The sequence below is a fragment of the Pituophis catenifer genome, unplaced genomic scaffold (assembly GCF_029215685.1).
Source record: "Pituophis catenifer annectens isolate HBS135680 unplaced genomic scaffold, rPitCat1.0.hap2 SCAF_2, whole genome shotgun sequence".
NCBI classification, from domain to species: Eukaryota; Metazoa; Chordata; class Lepidosauria; order Squamata; family Colubridae; genus Pituophis; species Pituophis catenifer.
Window position 1 is genome coordinate 227,124,782 of NW_027256882.1, and position 18,296 is coordinate 227,143,077.

The 18,296-nt window shown below is 34.4% G+C and overlaps 1 protein-coding gene across 1 annotated transcript in view; it reads left to right on the top strand.

Moving 5' to 3' along the window:
- Positions 1–18,296, top strand: part of MAMDC2 (MAM domain containing 2) — a 60,714-nt gene that overhangs the window by 24,647 nt on the left and 17,771 nt on the right. The window contains exons 3-6 of the mRNA XM_070935598.1: positions 5,328–5,599; positions 7,952–8,036; positions 8,676–8,813; positions 13,819–14,075. Coding sequence (XP_070791699.1) covers positions 5,328–5,599; positions 7,952–8,036; positions 8,676–8,813; positions 13,819–14,075 — 752 coding nt within the window. The remainder of the gene's footprint in view (positions 1–5,327; positions 5,600–7,951; positions 8,037–8,675; positions 8,814–13,818; positions 14,076–18,296) is intronic.

Consider the following 18,296-nt stretch of genomic DNA (forward strand, 5'->3'; position numbering starts at 1 on the left):
GTAGAACCTAGAAATTTGATGGTCTCTACTGTTGATACTTGTTGTCTATATTGTAAGCGGTGGTAGTATGGGAAGGTTTTTCCTAAAGTCCACCACCATTTCTACAGTTTTGAGGGTGTTCATTTCCAGATTGTTCTGGTCGCACCACGAGGCTAGTTGTTCAACCTCCCATCTGTATGCGGATTCATCATTGTCTTGAATGAGACTGATCACTGTTGTATCATCTGCAGACTTCAGTACTTTAACAGAGGGATCTTTTGAGATGCAGTCATTGGTGTATAGAGTGGAGAGAGTACACAGCCTTGGGGAGCCCCTGTGCTAATTGTACAAGTATCTGATGTGATTCTGCTTTTTTCATGGAATTCTAGATTTTAGGCCAATTTTATGGTACTACTCCAAAAAAAAAAAAAAAAAAGTGGTGTTATTAGCCATCAAATCTCAAAAATACAGTTTTCCCAAAAGGTTTCGACAATTTTGGCCACTACTGAACAATACTGTTACTCTTCTCATCATGGCCATATAAGACAATTGTAACAAAAGGTCCTTTTTAAAATAGAATTTACTATCATAACAATTTTGACTTAACACTTGATATAAAGTAAATGTTAACTATATCAAGTGACAATCTGTAACTTTATTTTCTTCAAACGCTCTCATGTTTCCACTTAGGAAACATACACATTTCATTTAAGAGAAATTATGTACCTGCATAATAAATTTGAACTTTTCCATTAATATAGTGATGATAGAATAACAGCTATTATTTGTAACCCCCTTATTTTACAATGCCATTTATCAACTGATTTAACTGGATTTAAATAATTGAGTCTAAGCTGGTTTACACAAACTAATAGTGATTTAAATGGAAAATTCATCTAGTCATAATTTTCATATGATTATAAAAATATTTTCACTTTTATTGTAAACTCACTTCTTTAAATAAGCAAATGCTTTAGAAAGTTGATTTTATCCATTCCATCTGCAGCTAAAAATAATTTTAATTGTTCTGATGTGAAATTGAGTATGAAAAATCATGGCAGAGCCAGTAAACATATGCCAGAGAACAAGAGGAGATTTTGAAACTCTACTGTTATGAAATGACTAAAAACTTCCAGAATTAGGATTCAGTGGAAATCAGTTTATATTAAGTAAGAACTATGTAATGATATAAACTATTTAGTATTGATAAATATATTAGTAGGTATATGGAGATTTCTGAAGTTTCAATATTTTGCCGAACATTATTCAGATAACTTTATGGCACTTTCTTGGGCACAAGACTTCTCTGGCTATATGAAAATGTGTGGGATCTTGCCTAATAAAAGGATATTGTATAATTGAGTAACATGCAAAAAAATTAGCCAAAGTGATTAGCTAAATTATAGGGGTGTCAAACTGGCGGCCTGCGGGCTGGATGCATTACGTGCAGGCAACACCCACCCCAGCTCCATGAAGGCAAAAAACATCATGAACATCACCTGATATCAACGTGACACGGCGAGTTTGACACCCGTGAGTTAGATGCGTAGGCTGAAGAAAAGATCGGGAAAAGATACCAATGCTTCCATTTTAGTTTGGTAAAAAAAACAAGTAAGATTTTATTATGCAGGTGGACCAAATGGACAGAGAAATTTGTTGGTTTGACTAAGTACTGCAATCCAACACCATCCAATTAAGTTGAATGGTGGGGATTCAAAACAGACAAATACTACATAATGTAAAGTTAAACGGTAAAATTTCTTACCACAAAATTATAGACACCAACTTGTTATGTTAAAAATATTGAGATAGTTTTTTGTTATAAATTTCTTCCTTTAGCAGAAGTAAATGCCAGTTACTGAAGAACTTGAGTAGGCAGGATAATTTACTCACTTATCCTGTCTGTGAGCATCCTGTCTGTGGCCACTGTGGGGAAAAAAACTGCTGAAGTAAACGAGTCTTCTGCTTAGTCTTAGTCTTACACAGTTCTTTTTGTACTGTCATGTTTTATTTTGACTATCCACTATTTTTAGGAACCTGCTTAATAAAATTATAGTTAGACTACAAGATATTGTAGTTTGTAGCTTCTGAGATTAGCCTAAATGTAATTAATGGTATTTAAATAGCTAATTTTTAACAATATTGATTAAATATAAGTGCAGAGATAGGCAACCTTTCGTAGTTGAGAGAACAGCTGGAATTTTGACAGTATGTGGTGAGTTAATTCCTAAAAACAGAATGACTGGAGCCTTGCCTCTTCACAAGATGGGTGCCATAGTGCCATGGCAAACAGTAAAACCCATTTATCATCCTTAATGGACCTCTGTGGGCCACAAAAGCATTGCTGCAAAGATAAAAACATTTTCCTCTTTTTTTCTTCCAAGCCATTAATATTTTTTTTATTTCTTTCTTTATTCAAATTCCACCTTTATTATTTTTACAAATAACTCAAGGCAGTGAACATATCCAATACACCTTCTACACCTTCCACCTTCTAGTTTCCCTACAATAACCCTGTGAGGTGGGTTGGCCTGACAGAGAGTGACTGGTCCAAAGTCACCCAGCTGGCTTTTATGGCTAAGGTGGGACTTGAATTCATGGTTTCCCGCTTTCTAGCCTGGTGCCTTAACCACTAACTTCTTCTGTAGAGTCTTCTTTTGAAGAGTACAAAATCTCTCTTCTTTTGCACTCTTCTTTTGAAGAGTACAAAATCAGGGCCTGGTCTTTGTGTCATCGAGCTTGATCTCCCTCTAGTTTGATGAGGACCCACTGATAGACATTTTTAGAATATGATTTTCAGCCAGCATTGTATCTGTTCAATTGTCATGCCATCCTGTGCCCACTTAATCAGGTTGCTAATCAACATGCTATAGAGAACTTTGTTAAAGTCTTAATAGTCTAATAACAAAGTTTTAAAAAATGAGATATGGTTAGTCTGTCAAATTGTTTTTGACAAATCAGTCCTCAGTTTGTGATAATTAGTACATTTTTTCCCAAAATTGGTATCTTTATAATTTGCAGTTTTTTCAATATTGTGTCAAATTGCCTAGCTGTAGGCAACTGTAAGTTGCCCCTTTTTGAAGAAGAAATGTATTTTTCTCCATGTTTATTTGTTCAATGTATAAGTCACCTCAAATAAATCTAGAAAGTGTAGAATGTATTAAAACAGTAACCCACATGTATGTTTTATGTATGTATGCATGCATGTATGTATGTGCAGTCATGTGAAAAAGAAAATGCACCCACTTTGAGTTCTATGGTTTTACGTATAGGACATAGTACAAATTATCTGGTCCTTAACAGTTCTTAAAACTAGATAAATGTAACCTCAGATGAACACGTGACATATTATACCATGTCATCATTTATTTTACAATAATAAAGCCATAATGAAGAATTCCTCCTTCCCTCCCCCCCTCTCTCTATCCCTCCCTCGCTGCCTTTGTGTAGGCACAGTGGTGTCTTTTTCTATTGTCCATTTTTTCCACACTGGAATTGTTTGGAATTTTATTTTTGGTACCTCCTTTAGGAATTGATATCCATCCTGAGCTACTTTTCTCATTAGATTTTGGTACAATGGCATCCTACTTATCATAGTTTTATGTTTATTATAATCCCCTTCTTTGAAGTTTGACTACATTTAATTTTTTTTTAAATTTACATCATCACTTCTCCACTAATGTTCCTGATATTTCCACTTCTTCAATCAAGTGTTTTTCCGCTATTTATTTGCTTTAATTTAAAGAATCTTTAAAAACAAGTCAAATGAGCATAGAATACACAGGAAAAGACAAGTTGTGAATACGTATTTTATATATAAAGTACAAGCCCCCCCCCTCCCCCAAGTTACATAAGATGTTTGTTTCAGGTTTATATCATTTGTTTCAGGTCAGATTCAAGGCTAATCTTGATTTACTCTTACAAATTTTATTACTACAGTTAATTTATTTTGTAAACAAATAGAATGTTTGCCCTCTAGCTTTCCCAGAAATAGATGCTGTATGCTTTTCTGTTCATCTGAAAAACCACAGATCCCCTAACCATTGAAAGTAAGCTATAATTTATTTATGTTTTAAGAGCTTGTAAAATTGCTTTTTTCAAAATCTATTTGGAATTAATATATTTGACAATTTGTTGGCGTGAATAACAGTTGGCGTGACAATTTTAAAAGATACATATACAGAGAACAATCAAATGTTCCCTTTTGGAGAATAAGAAATAATAAGCCAAAGAAATAAATAATAAAAAGAAATGAAAATACACTTTATCCAACCATACATTATACTTCTACATACTGTACCATTCTGCAAACTGACTTCCTTGAAATATGCTGATACACTGCTTCATATATTGGCTTTATCCTTTAAATGTCTTAACTATCTTTGTTTTAGGGTCTCAGTAATTCCATCCAACTGTAGCTGTCTCAGGCTTTCTGTCAGCCTATGCATCCTTCTTTCATATTTGCAAATACAGACCTGCAGGCATGTTCACATTCACAACCAACACACCTCTAATATCACAAGCACATCTTAAAACACTAATATGAATAGGAAGTAAAGATAGGTGCACACATTTCTATGATTTGCCTGTTTCTGTAGAAACAGAAAATTGTTGGGTAATGCTATTTGAGAGACAAGTACGCATTTGTGCAACTTTTGTGTTATTATTTTCATCTTTTTTTGTGATTTTAAGTTTATCTGGAGATACAAGAATTTCCCATTTGCTGTTATAATTAAATCATGGCAGTCAAGAGATACTTCATGTCATATATACACTGATATTTAATAAATAACAAAAAAAAGATAATATTGCCAAAATCTAATTTGCACTCCAGAATTTAAAAAAGACCTTACTAGTTCAGCATTATGCAAACAGATCCTCAGTACCTAGTCCTGTGAAATGAACCTAACTATTACATATTCAAAAGCTGTAAAATAATTTACTTTAAAATTGAGAAACTTTAATTAAGTGTATAATACATGATAAAAGCAATTTTAATCCTACAGGTTGTTTATGAAAAACATATATTACAGAATATTATTTTTATTTCTTTAAATCTTAATTATTTTTAATAATAATAAATTAAAAAGCAGCTCGTAAATCTATTTAGTTTTACAGAGAAGGGAGAGGTATTGCAAACTATATTTCAATCACCCACCCTTCAGTAATATGGTAATTTCCAGATATTTTGGATTTCTACACATCCTTCATCTGAATCAAAAGCATAAGAGGCAATTTCCCTTCAGTTCAATTACTGGCCATGTTGGGTGAGGTTGATTGCACTTAAGAGTGCTAAGCATCAGTAAGGCATGTTTTTTTATTCAAATCCAATGATTGTACATTTTCAGGTCATTACATTTCTGTGGATACCTCACGAGGAACAAGTGGTGACACAGCTGTATTGCTCAGCCCCGAACTATACACAGGAGAGTGGAGTTGTATTCGACTTATATATCAGATTGCATCAGCTTCAGAATTGCCACTAGGTTCTATTACCCTAAACCTATATATAAGAGTGGAAGGTGAAAGCTTTGATCATTTGCTTTGGACAACCACAGAACTTTCAGAGAGCTGGCTCATAGCCAGTGTAGATGTAAAAAATAGGACAGACAGATTCAAGGTAAGCATCTGAAACAAGTCCTTGCATTTGTTCCCAGTTATTTCAGACTACATACATATACAACTGTAAATGAATCGAAAGAACTATAGAACTTTTTATATATGTTTATCTCTTTTCTTATGAAACATAAATATTTGGAACAATTTTTACTATTTGTGAAAGGATACTGAACATCCACACATCCACTTTGATAACATATCAGATGTTCTAATTAATGTGTAAATCAGAGGGGAACCTGCTGTCCTTATAGATTGATTGTACCACAAAATATGTCGGAAAAGATAATTGCTCTATATTTTAGACTTTTCTTAGCAAAACCAGAAAATTGTAGTAGTCTTTAAAGAAAAAATAATGGAAAATAGGGTTTATTCTTTAGGGTACAGTGTTTGTTTTCGCTTTGATCTTTTTTCATATCGTTTTGTAAACCGACTTGTATATGAATCTATCACTCTTTCGAAAACAGCAATGTTATTAAAAGTGGGGGAAAAAGTAATGAAAAGATTAAGATAAGGGAAAAGCAAATATAGCAAATATGTTTGGTTTGCACCAAATCCAGTCACTATAGATTATATTTAAAATCTTTCTGTCCTTGCAAATCATATTTGCTTCTCTTGCATCCATATAACACTTCATACATTGAAAAATATTTAAACTTTTCACCTTTATTTTTTTTTGAATATTTCATTAATTTCATCCACCCATTACTTTCTTAGTTTTCATAGGGAGAGCCAGCTTGGTGTGATTAAGACATCAGGCTAGAAACCAGTAGATTGTGTTTTAGCTTCACCTTAGGCATGAAAGCTGACCCGTGACTTTGGGCCAATCACTTTCTGATGCCTATGGCATAAGGCTCCGGCAAGGAACTGGTCATTTCCTATTGACAACCAATGGATCAATGGTCAGTTGATCGGGGGCAGGGAGGGGGGCGGGAACCGATCCTGCATGTGCAGGAAAATGAAAAAGAATCTATATTCATTCTCTATTTTTGACCAAATCTTGTCAATGAACTTATTTTGTATTGGGTATTCAGTTTTATACTCGGTCCACATTCATTTAGCAACCATATATTCATGATTCTATCTCTTTTCTATCATTGCATGTATTTCATAATCCATTCCAATGCATCATTTATTGTTCCTGACATACTCTTATTTCCATATGACAAAGTAGGCATAACCACTTTTTCTCTCTTAATCTAAACATATATTTAGAGACATTTTCTACTAACAGAGACATTAAGCACTGCTCTGAAAGACTGATGTTCAAGAGATTATTGTAAGAAGGGTAAGAGAAAGGTAATCCAAATCCAGTGATTCGTTGGCACAATTACACTGGTCTACCAATTTTGGGAATTTATCGACCTCCAAGATAAAATGTGTTGATTTTACATATTTTGATTAGATGAATTAGAAAACAGGTGATAAAGGTGCTGGTTGGCTAAAGTTTTCAAGATATATCACAATAAAGATATATATACAGGCAAGTATATTTGCCTACAAGGGAGGGAGGTGTCTAATGATCATGATGCCTTGTAACTTCTTGACAAAGTATGGTAGAAGAATGAAAATGGTACCACATGGAAGTGTATAAATTTATCTTCACTTTGAGAACAGCAAGGCAGATGACTATGAAAAACACGTGGAAAATTTGCTTAGATCCTATAAAGCACTTGGTGTAAACATGTAACTGAAAATTCACTTCTTATACTTGCATTTTAGACTATTTCTTTTTGAACTGTGGAGCAATGAGTGATCAGCATGGGGAGAGATTCCACCAGGATATCGCAGGCATGGAGAAAAGATACCAAGGGAAATGGAGTCCGTCCCTGCTTGCTGATTACAGCGGGAATCTCCCTAGGGATGATCCTACTGCAGTTCACAAGGGAAAAGCCAAAAAGCGCAGTTTAGAATAAAAATGGAACCTTGTCGTTTAATCTGATATTGCCAGTTTTTCATGCAAAAAGCATGAAAATGTTACATGAAAAACCAATAAATGAATTGAAAGTTATGTTATTAGTATCAATAAAATATAAATTTATGATTGGTGTAGCACCATTCTCATTGCTATATCACATTTTGCAGAAAAGTTATGGAGCATAAGTGCACATCCCCCTTGTAATTTTGAATTATTTTGATGCAATTTTGACCTGAAAGTGTATCTTGGAATCTGGAGCCAATTAATATTCAGGTCTTATTTTTTTTTTATTAGTGACCCAATTCTGGTAAAATTAAGCTACTTTCATTTCCGAGGCTTTTTCCCTGTAGACCAGTGTTATTTAAACTATTTATTTTTAAAACCAGTTTATTAAAACACAGTGCTTACTCTCACTCTACTTTTATGCTTATTTTACAGATTGTACTGGAAGGTGTACTGGGAACAGAAACTTTTGCCAGCATAGCAATTTTTGAAATCAAAATTTCAACTGGCTACTGCATAGGTAAGTAGCTATTTTAGTAATTGAGTATAAATAGCATGGCAACGTAATATTTAATTGGGAATCTATTGTGATGAGTATTAGCTAAGAGAAATTCAATATTATATTGAAATATTATATTTTATTAATCCTAACCTGACAAGTGATATATTTGTGAATAATTATAATAGACTAATTATAATATTTTGCCCAGGTTTCCAAATCTTTAGATTTTACCAATTCCTGCTTTACACTTCCCTTCCTTGTTCTGTTTAATGGCTTGGTGGATGATGATGTAACACATACGTAGCATTACGAATTATGCCTAATATGAATTTTATAATGGTGTATGTTTGTTTTAATCTGTGGGCCAAATTTTTTATATATTCGATTTTAAATTGTTTTAAATTTTGTAAATTTATATGTGTTTTAATATGGCTGTACACCACGCTGATCCCTCCGGGAGAAGGGCGGTATAGAAGTCCAATAAACATAAACAACATAAACATTAAAGTTTATATTATTCTGAACATTCACAGTACAATTTAAATAGAACACTGAACTGATTATAATAGTATATTATAATAATAACTGATTAAAATAGATAGTCTTTGGTGCCAAACTACGTATATTTATGTGCTTTGATATTCTTTTCAACTGCAGAATGTGATTTTGAAGAAAATCATCTTTGTGGTTTTATGAACCGCTGGAATCCAAATGTTAATTGGTTTGTTGGTGGTGGAAACATAGGAAATTCACAGTCTATACTTCCAAAAGATCATACCTTTAGGAATGAATTTGGTAAGCAAGAAAGAATTATTTATATTGAAAGAGAGCAGGATAGAAGATAACTGTAACTTTTAATTACAAATAATTCCCAATTCTCTCATTTGTGTTCTCAATTCTGTGTTCCAAGTTCTCTCATTAGAATACAATAGCACCATGAATGAATGTTTTATAATCATGTAGTTTTAAAAAATGCATGTTTAAAAATAGATGGGGCTGGGGGGGAGGCGACTGCAAATAGAATTTGGTAATGGCAATTTTGACATAAATGGGGCATTCTTTGTGTGTGTTGGGGGAGGAAGGGAGTCAGAAAACACAAAGGTTCAGCTTTTCATAACTGTTTTCCATGCAAAGTATAACCATGTTTTGGTCAAAACAAATTACAATCTACATTTTTGCACTAAGTGCTTTCAGGCTTGCTTTTATATTTCATTTATAGTATTCAGTTTACAATACATTTGTATGGTGTTAATTATTTATTAAATTAAATCCAGGCATTGTTCCAAGAATAATTTCTATATAGTTTTCTCAGCTATGCTCACATAGAAAATCTAGAGAAAGAAATTAATAAAACTTCAAACCAGCTCTTGAACATCCAGATTATTAAAAAGTAAATAATTTACCCTGTTATCTTAAAGTAACTACATTCTATAAGCATATTACTCAGAATAGTATATAATTTATTTAAACCTATGTTTATTGATTTTTTTTTTAATATTTTTTTTTGTAAAATTGTTGAAGCTCATCTATCTATTCTGGCATAAACATATTTGAATTATCTTTTTGAGTCCTGTGGAAATCAGTTAGAAGTAATTTTCTTCTTTTTATATCACACAATTCCAGCCTAATTATCAGAGATGTAAGTTTTTCAAAAGCTAAGTTTGATTCAATTTTTTTGAATGGCCTATTTTAACTGATTTTTTTTAAAAATGAAACTTTTAAATAGAATTGTCATCTGCTGTGAAAGGTTCCTTATTTGGTGAGATAAGTAAATACCTCTGAGGTCTTTACCCAAACTTTCTTTGAATAATTTTCCAGTGCTGGAAGAGAAAAAAATATATTCATGAATTTCCCAGAACTACGGTCAGATGCTATTTTGAAGCATTAGAATATCTTCTGGAGAAGATTGAGAGATTAAAGAAAGTCTTTATCAAAGAAAAATAATTAAAAAGTATATTCCTTTCCCCCCTTTTAATGGGAGCTTTCAGATGATCCTTTTCTATGAAGGGCACATCCATATTCAGTTATGAGATAAAACATATAATAAAAGGAAGAAACAATAGAAATAATTCTTTTCGGAGAATTAAAATACATCTAATTCATTTGGTGTCTTCTTAGAAGTACTAAAACAATGTATGTTTTCATCAGAGTTTTTTTGGGATTATACAAATATCACAGTGCTGATTGAAATAAACTGTTAGAACCCGCATAAAAGTAATCTGCAAAACATCTTCTTCAAATCTTGTAATATTCAAGGACAGTAGACTACAACTAAGTTGGAAAACTTAGATCTGAATGGAGATTTTCTAATGTATGAATGTCCCAGAGTAGAAGCTAATACCCAGGAAAGGAATGAAAGAAAACTTTTGAATAACAAAGAAGTTATATTTCTGGTAAAAATCCAATTTAGGGTTTTGGAGTGGAGTTTTTTTGCAAATTGGATGAGTTGAGTTCTTAACTTTTAAATTAGAGACCTTTGAGATGTTAAACCACAATGTGTTATATTTGTGCACTGGAAAAGCTGAGTGCAATAGATGCATTTAACTCTAAAAATAGAGCAGCTCTGCAAGGCAAGGATTAATTTTGCTCATTCAGCAGACATTGCTCATTTCATAGGGTCTTTTGAGTTTGATAAAAAAAAATACTTCATCTCTGATTACATTGGGTTTTTTTGTGGAAAATTGGAGAGGCCAGGACCCAACCTGTGTACCATAGAATTTGGGAGCATTTTTAAAACAAGCAAAATCTTTGTATCATTTTAGAATAATTATATTAGTAAGAGCCAATGTAGTAAAGGAGAAGGGGTCAGTAAAAACCTGTAGAAATGCATTTATATACTGAAATTACATTACTGAAATTACTAAGAATAGGTCACAAAATGATATCAATATAGATGAGGGAATCATTCTGTATTGTCTTCTGATGGTCTAGTATGGAAAAGTCCAATATGGAGTATTCACAGCTTCTGAAATATTTTCAAAGGATCAAATAGACAAACACAATTGGCAGATAGATTATTATTTCTATAGTTAAGATCTCATTAAAACAAGGTCTATTTCCCTGGACTTTTTCCAGTTACCTATTGGAAATTAATAGCTTTTTTCCATAATCTGAGTAGATTCTATTCCAGGCATGGACTTTTCAGTTATATCAACAAATGAAAGGGGGTACCAAGTGGTATTGTAATGTACTCCTTAAAACTAGTAATATGTGAAATTGATGAGATTTAAAAGAAGCTTGTTTTGTTTTGTGATATGGAAGAACTAGCGGGGGACACCTCTCAAACAGATGAACTATTACACTGTGGGCATATTATTACTACCGAGTCTTAAAAAGACAGTAGTGTGCCCCCTCCTTAAAAGGATCATCGCCCGGCCTACATAGCCTGGAAAGTTTCCAACTTCCCATTTCTAGGGAAGGTGATGGAGAGAGTGGTTGCATGGCAGCTTGAGAGAACTCTGGATGAAACAGATTATCTAGACGCCTTTCAGTCAGGGTTCAGACCATGGTTTGGGACTGAAATAGCATTGATAGCACACATGGATTATCCTGGCGGAAGCGGGATGGAGATAATGCATCCATCCTGGTTCTTCTTAACCTCTCAGCAATATTCAATACCATTGATCATAGTATCCTTCTGGACCAGCTCTGGGAACTGGTGGTGGGCAGCACTGTACTGTGCAAGTTCTCCTTCTTACAGGGCCGATCCCAGTTGGTGTTGATAGAAGGGAAAGAGATCTAGCCCATGGTCCTTACTTTGCAGGTTGCTTCTGGGCTTCCTCTCCTTCTATTTAACATCTACAAGAGGCTGCTGGTTGAGGCTGGTTTGAGCTGTGATATCATCAGTATGTGAATGATACCTAGCTCTATACCCCTACCCCGTAGATATCCTACCCAGAGCTGTTGGACCTAGATGGGGCAAAACAGACTCTGACTCAATCCTTGCAAAACAGAATGATTGTGAATATTTGGATCCCCTAGAGACAAGGATTTTTCATCTTTGGTTCTGGATGGGGCAGACCTGCCCCAAACAGACCCGATGTGCAATTTGGGGGTCCTCCTGGACTCACAGCTCCTGTTTAAAGAGCAGGTGGCAGCTGTAGTCAGGACAGCTTTTGTACACCTTCAGATGGTTGCTGAGGGTAAAACTGCCCTCTGCAAAGTGGTGCAACGGACCAGACAGCGAATAGATACATTGCTTAGCAAAACACACAGATACTCACAGACTCTGAATGTTTAAAGAAAAATAAACAGTCTTTACTTGTAGTATAAAAACAAACTTAGCTTCTCAAAACAAAGATAACACTTCTTCAATAATCACGATTCAACACAAAAACATAGTTTGCTTACAATTCCAGTTCTCTTCAGTAACATAGACACAGTTCCTTTCAGCAGTTCAACCTTCTAATAGCAGGAGCAGAAGTTAATGAACTTCCTGCCTTCTTTTATGTCTGCTTAGCACAGCCAATTGGTCATCTTGTAGCAGTTAAAGTTACAGAACATAGTTTTCTATATATTACCTACCCAACCGTAGGATAAGCATCCAACAGTGGTGTGCCAGTTGCGTCCACACCTGGATCAGGAGGCCTTGCTCATAGTAACTCATACCCTTGTAATCTCCAGATTTGTCTAATGTAACAGCTTCTACATTGGGGCTGCTCTTGAAGACCATTTAGAAATTTCCACTGGTGCAGAATGCAGTCACATGAGTAGTAACTAGTGCCAGGTATATGACACATGTAACACCACTCCACTACTTTAAATAAGGGTTAGCATATATATTGCCCCATATAATTTTGCTTAGGCTTCAGGCTGATTGCTACTTTTAAAAGAGGAAAACAAAGATGTACTCAACAAATTAGAGTAAACATAAAATCTGTGCTGGGAGTTCATGGGAAAGCAGAAATTTGCCAGAACCATAGAAGTGGCATCAGATGTCAAGCCAATAGTTTTTCATAATCCAAATGAGAAAAGACCAATAAGTGAAGCTAGTGCTTTGAAAAACTTCAGCCAACATCAGCTCTTGTTACTATTGTGGAACTTCTGCTTGGCATTAAACATCATAAACCAACACAAAAACAGTGAAGCATCATCTTAGTATTCTGTCATACTCCTTTTAAATATGTATTACTTTGATCTTTTTTTCCTCTTCATGTCAGGCTGACTGATTTTTTTGTATTTTACTCTGCTTGAGATGCAAAATATGAAAGGAGTCTTTGTTACATATGCTGCAATTTGAAAGATATCTGACATGCAGTTTCAATACTGAAACTGCACTAAAACATTAAACATGAATTAGAATTATCTAGATCTGCATGTGTTTCATGTAATTATAATAAATTTAGGTTTACTACGGTATATTCATTTATTTAGGATTAAATCTTATATAACTGACTGAGATAACCTTTAACGTTATATTGCATATCAGTAAACATTTTCTTTGTTACCCCCTTTATTGGAAACATACTGTATAGCTTTGGCTAAAAGATTTAGATACTCTAATGTCAAAACTCTACATTTATTTATTAAAAACTTTTCCTCTCTTTGAATATGCTAGTTCTTATGATATAAGCTAAAAAGGATACAATTTAATACTGTGATATGTTCATATCAAGCAACTGGGGTAAATCTGATAATTCAAGTGCTGAGAGTTGCAGACACACTGATTCTAACATATTAAATCAGAGTAGCAAATATTCTGAGAATATCGCTTCTGAGCTCATTGTTGTCATGTCTTTGTACAGAATTTTATGAAACAATGTACAATTATGCTTTTTTCATAAATATATTTCTCTTGTAGGTCATTACATGTATGTGGATTCTCTCTACGTCAAGCACTTTCAGGAAGTAGCTCAATTGGTTTCACCTAAGACACTAACTCCAATGTCAGGCTGTTTATCTTTTTATTATCAAGTACAGCAGGAAAATGTAATTGTTTTTACTATTTATACAAGAGATGTAAATGGCTTTTATGAGGAGCTTTGGAAAGCAGATAGACCAACGAGTAATGATTGGCTGTTAGGTGAAGTTGACTTCAACGCACCATATCCAATGGAGGTAAGGGCATTAAAACAACAGACCTGTATCTTTGCATATTACAGCAAAGATATATATTCGTAACTTCTGACCACAATTGAGCCCAGAATTATGGACATAAGTTGTTGCTGTCATTTAGCAAGGTGTTGCTAAGGAGTGGGGAAGGCCCTGGGTTGCTGAATGAATGGTCATAAATCCAGGACTACGTGTATAGAATTTGTAATGTTATACTAGACTAGAGCTTCCTCTTCAATATGGTAGGGGCTTAACTTTATTTTATTTATTATAAAAATGGTATGGAGTAATGATTTTTCTCTTTATGAATTATTTCCTTTAATTAAACTCCCTTGAGGATTCTTATAAAATGCCACTCCTTTTTTAAAAAAAAACATTCATATAGTACGTAGGAAAATGGCATGTGAAGCAATGCACATTTCTTTTCTTTTCTTTTCTTTTTTTTTTGTAAATATTTTTTATTTATTTTTTCAAATTTAAACATAAAAACATAACTTTCTTTTTTTTAAAAAAAAAATTTTTTTATTGAAAATTATTAAAAAATACAGAAAAAAATATAATAATATGGATAGAATTGCAGAGAGTAATATAATACATATAGAGTTTTAAAGTATCAATTTTCGGCTGGAGAAAGTACAAACTTCCATTAAGCTAACTCATCAAAAGAAAGGAAGGTTTAACCAGAAAAGAAATTCTCAATCGTCATGCAGTACTCCTGGAAGTATTTACCCACGTTCACATTAAGGTTAATATTTTCGTTCTTCTTAAGATTTCTTTTTTTGCAGCCAAGCATACCATCTGTCCCAGCTCCTATATAACCCCGATTCTTGTCTATCTCGCAAAAGTCCAGTAAGCTTGTCTGCTTCTGCACAGTCCATGATCTTTGCAATTAACGTAGCCTCCGATGGGATATTTTTAGATTTCCATTCTTGCGCGAACGAGATCCTGGCTGCAATGATGATGTGGAGAGCGAGATACCAATTAGATTTGTTTAAATTCTCTGGTTTCATGCCTAGTAAAAACGTTTCCGGGTTCAAATCTATTCTACATCCTATGATTTCTAAAATCCATTTTTGAATTCTAACCCAATATTCTTTTGCTCGGGGACAGGTCCACCAACTATGAAAGTAAGTTCCCATAGCGGCGTTGCATTTCCAGCAAACCGGAGAGGTCCCCGGGAACATCTTCGATAATCTAGCCGGGGACAGGTGCCATCTATATAGCATTTTGTATATATTTTCCTTATAGGAAACTGACATTGTTAATTTTAAGGTTGTCCCCCAGATTTCTTCCCATTTTTCAAGTTCAATCGAGTATCCCAAATTTCTCCCCCAGGCAATCGTTGAGTCTTTGATGACCTCCTCTCCAATCCAGTCCATTAAGAGGAATTGATAGAGTTTGGATAATACCTTCTCATCCTTCCCCAACAAGATCTTATCAAGTTCCTGTAGAGAATTATAAATTCCTCCTTTATTTTTATCCTGAGCTGTCCTGGATTGGATCTGATTGTATGACCACCAATCTAGCTCATAGCCTAATTCCCCCAGCATATTTCGAGATTTTACTTTGCCTGAAGGATCCAACAGAGCTTGGTATATTAGTGGTTTATTTCTGTTGTAAAGAGTTGGGTGTGTCATTGCCTCTAAAGGGGAAAGCCAAATCGGAGTCATCAGGTAAAATTTATTTCTTATTCGATCCCATATGGTCATCAAAACCTTTCGAATAAAGTGGTCCATAAAATATTTATGTTTTTTGGGCCTTTCCTGACTCAGATAATAGTGCCACCCCTGTTGCAAATTGTGGCCTTCCAAGCTAAGGATTCTCCTCCTCCTCAAGGCAATCCAGTCTCTGATCCAAGTTAAGACAGCTGCCTGATGATAAAGCTCCCATTTAGGTAGGCCAAATCCTCCCCTGGAAGGGGATTCTTGAAGCATTTTCAATTTAATCCTTGGTTTTTTATTCTGCCATACAAATTTATGTATACACTGATCTAAAGAATGAAAAAAATTTGTATCTACTAAAACTGGGGCTGTCTGAAAGAGAAAAATCCATTTAGGCAGGATATACGTCTTAACTACTGCAATTCTACCTAATAATGATAGCTGTAAACTTTTCCATCCTTCCAACATTTCTTTAGTTTGACTAAGTAGTTTTTGGTAGTTGTCTTCTTTAATGGTCGAGCATTTAGATGAAAGCCAAATTCCTAAGTATTTTAGTTTTTTGACTATCTGGATCCCTAGTTCTTCCTCTAACTGCGCTTTTTGATTCTTCATCATATTTTTAATTAGGATCTTGGTTTTATCTTTATTTAATTTAAATCCCGCTACTTTCCCGTAAGCCTCCAATTCCTGTAGCAGGATTGGTCCCGATTCCAAAGGTTCTTCCAAGACAAATATCAAGTCGTCCGCAAAGGCTTGGAGCTTAAACTCTTCCCCTCTGTTTCTTAGCCCTCTAATTCCTTGATTTCTTCTGACCTCATTCAATAATAACTCTAGGGTTAAAATAAATAAAAGTGGAGATAATGGACATCCCTGTCTAGTACCTTTACTTATATCAATTTTTTCAGACTCCTCCCCATTAATAAGTATTTTCGCTGTCTGTTTTGCGTATACTGTCCGGATTGCCCTGGTAAAACTTTCCCCGAATTCCATTTCGCTCAACTGTGCAAAGAGAAATTTCCAGCTCACTCTGTCAAAGGCTTTTTGTGCATCCATGGAGATCAAGAGCAAAAATCTCGATCCGGTCATAGATGGTTACCACGCTTACATTCCTTTCACAAGCTCAATTCACAATTTCCATTACATCTTTTATAAATAAACAAAAAAAGAAAAAAAAAGAAGATAAAAAAGAAATTCAAAACTTAAGAAAAAACCAATTTTACCTCAAATTTCACATTTTCATCTATATAAATCCATTATATCTATCCAAAATTAGTTTCAAATTCAGTTTCACTCATTTTTACATTTGCTTATCAATTCTAAACATATCTTTATTCTTCTTTACCTTATATCTTATACAAATCATATCAAAATAATTTTTATAATATTCTAACCTCTTGTTAAGTGTTTACCTTACAATTTTATCACCATTTATTCTTAGTTTCAATTCAATACCACTCCATTTTTATTATATTTTATAAAACAACATTTTATCTAATTTTAATCCTTTGACAAATCCTCAAATCAGTTTACTTTAGATTTTTTTTCTCCCAGTTTACATATTACACAGGTTTCTCTCAAAGGCATATTTTATTTACTCCAATTTCTAATATATTTTCCACTATATCTCCCTCTAATATTTAACTATTTTCCAGCTTGTTAAACACCAATTATTAAGTTGATTTTAGAATAGTTCCTCAATCTCCTCCAACTCTCTTCCTATTTGTTTGACTGTTTCCAGCATTTTGTGGGCTGATTTCCAGCATAGTCTCCTCCTTAACTCCCTCCATTGTTTGGCTTATTTCCAGCATAGTCTCCTCCAACTCTCCTCCTATTTGTTTGGCTGTTTCCAGCATTTTATGGGCTGATTTCCAGCATAGTCTCCTCCTTGACTCCCTCCATTGTTTGGCTGATTACCAGCATAGTCTCCTCCAACTCTCCTCCTATTTGTTTGGCTGTTTCCAGCATTTTATGGGCTGATTTCCAGCATAGTCTCCTCCTTAACTCTCTCCATTGTTTGGCTTATTTCCAGCATAGTCTCCTCCAACTCTCCTCCTATTTGTTTGGCTGTTTCCAGCATTTTATGGGCTGATTTCCAGCATAGTCTCCTCCTTAACTCCCTCCATTGTTTGGCTTATTTCCAGCATAGTCTCCTCCAACTCTCCTCCTATTTGTTTGGCTGTTTCCAGCATTTTATGGGCTGATTTCCAGCATAGTCTCCTCCTTAACTCTCTCCATTGTTTGGCTTATTTCCAGCATAGTCTCCTCCAACTCTCCTCCTATTTGTTTGGCTGTTTCCAGCATTTTATGGGCTGATTTCCAGCATAGTCTCCTCCTTAACTCCCTCCATTGTTTGGCTTATTTCCAGCATAGTCTCCTCCAACTCTCCTCCTATTTGTTTGGCTGTTTCCAGCATTTTATGGGCTGATTTCCAGCATAGTCTCCTCCTTGACTCCCTCCATTGTTTGGCTGATTACCAGCATAGTCTCCTCCAACTCTCCTCCTATTTGTTTGGCTGTTTCCAGCATTTTTAACTAATTTCCAACGTATTTCCACCGAGTCTCAAACT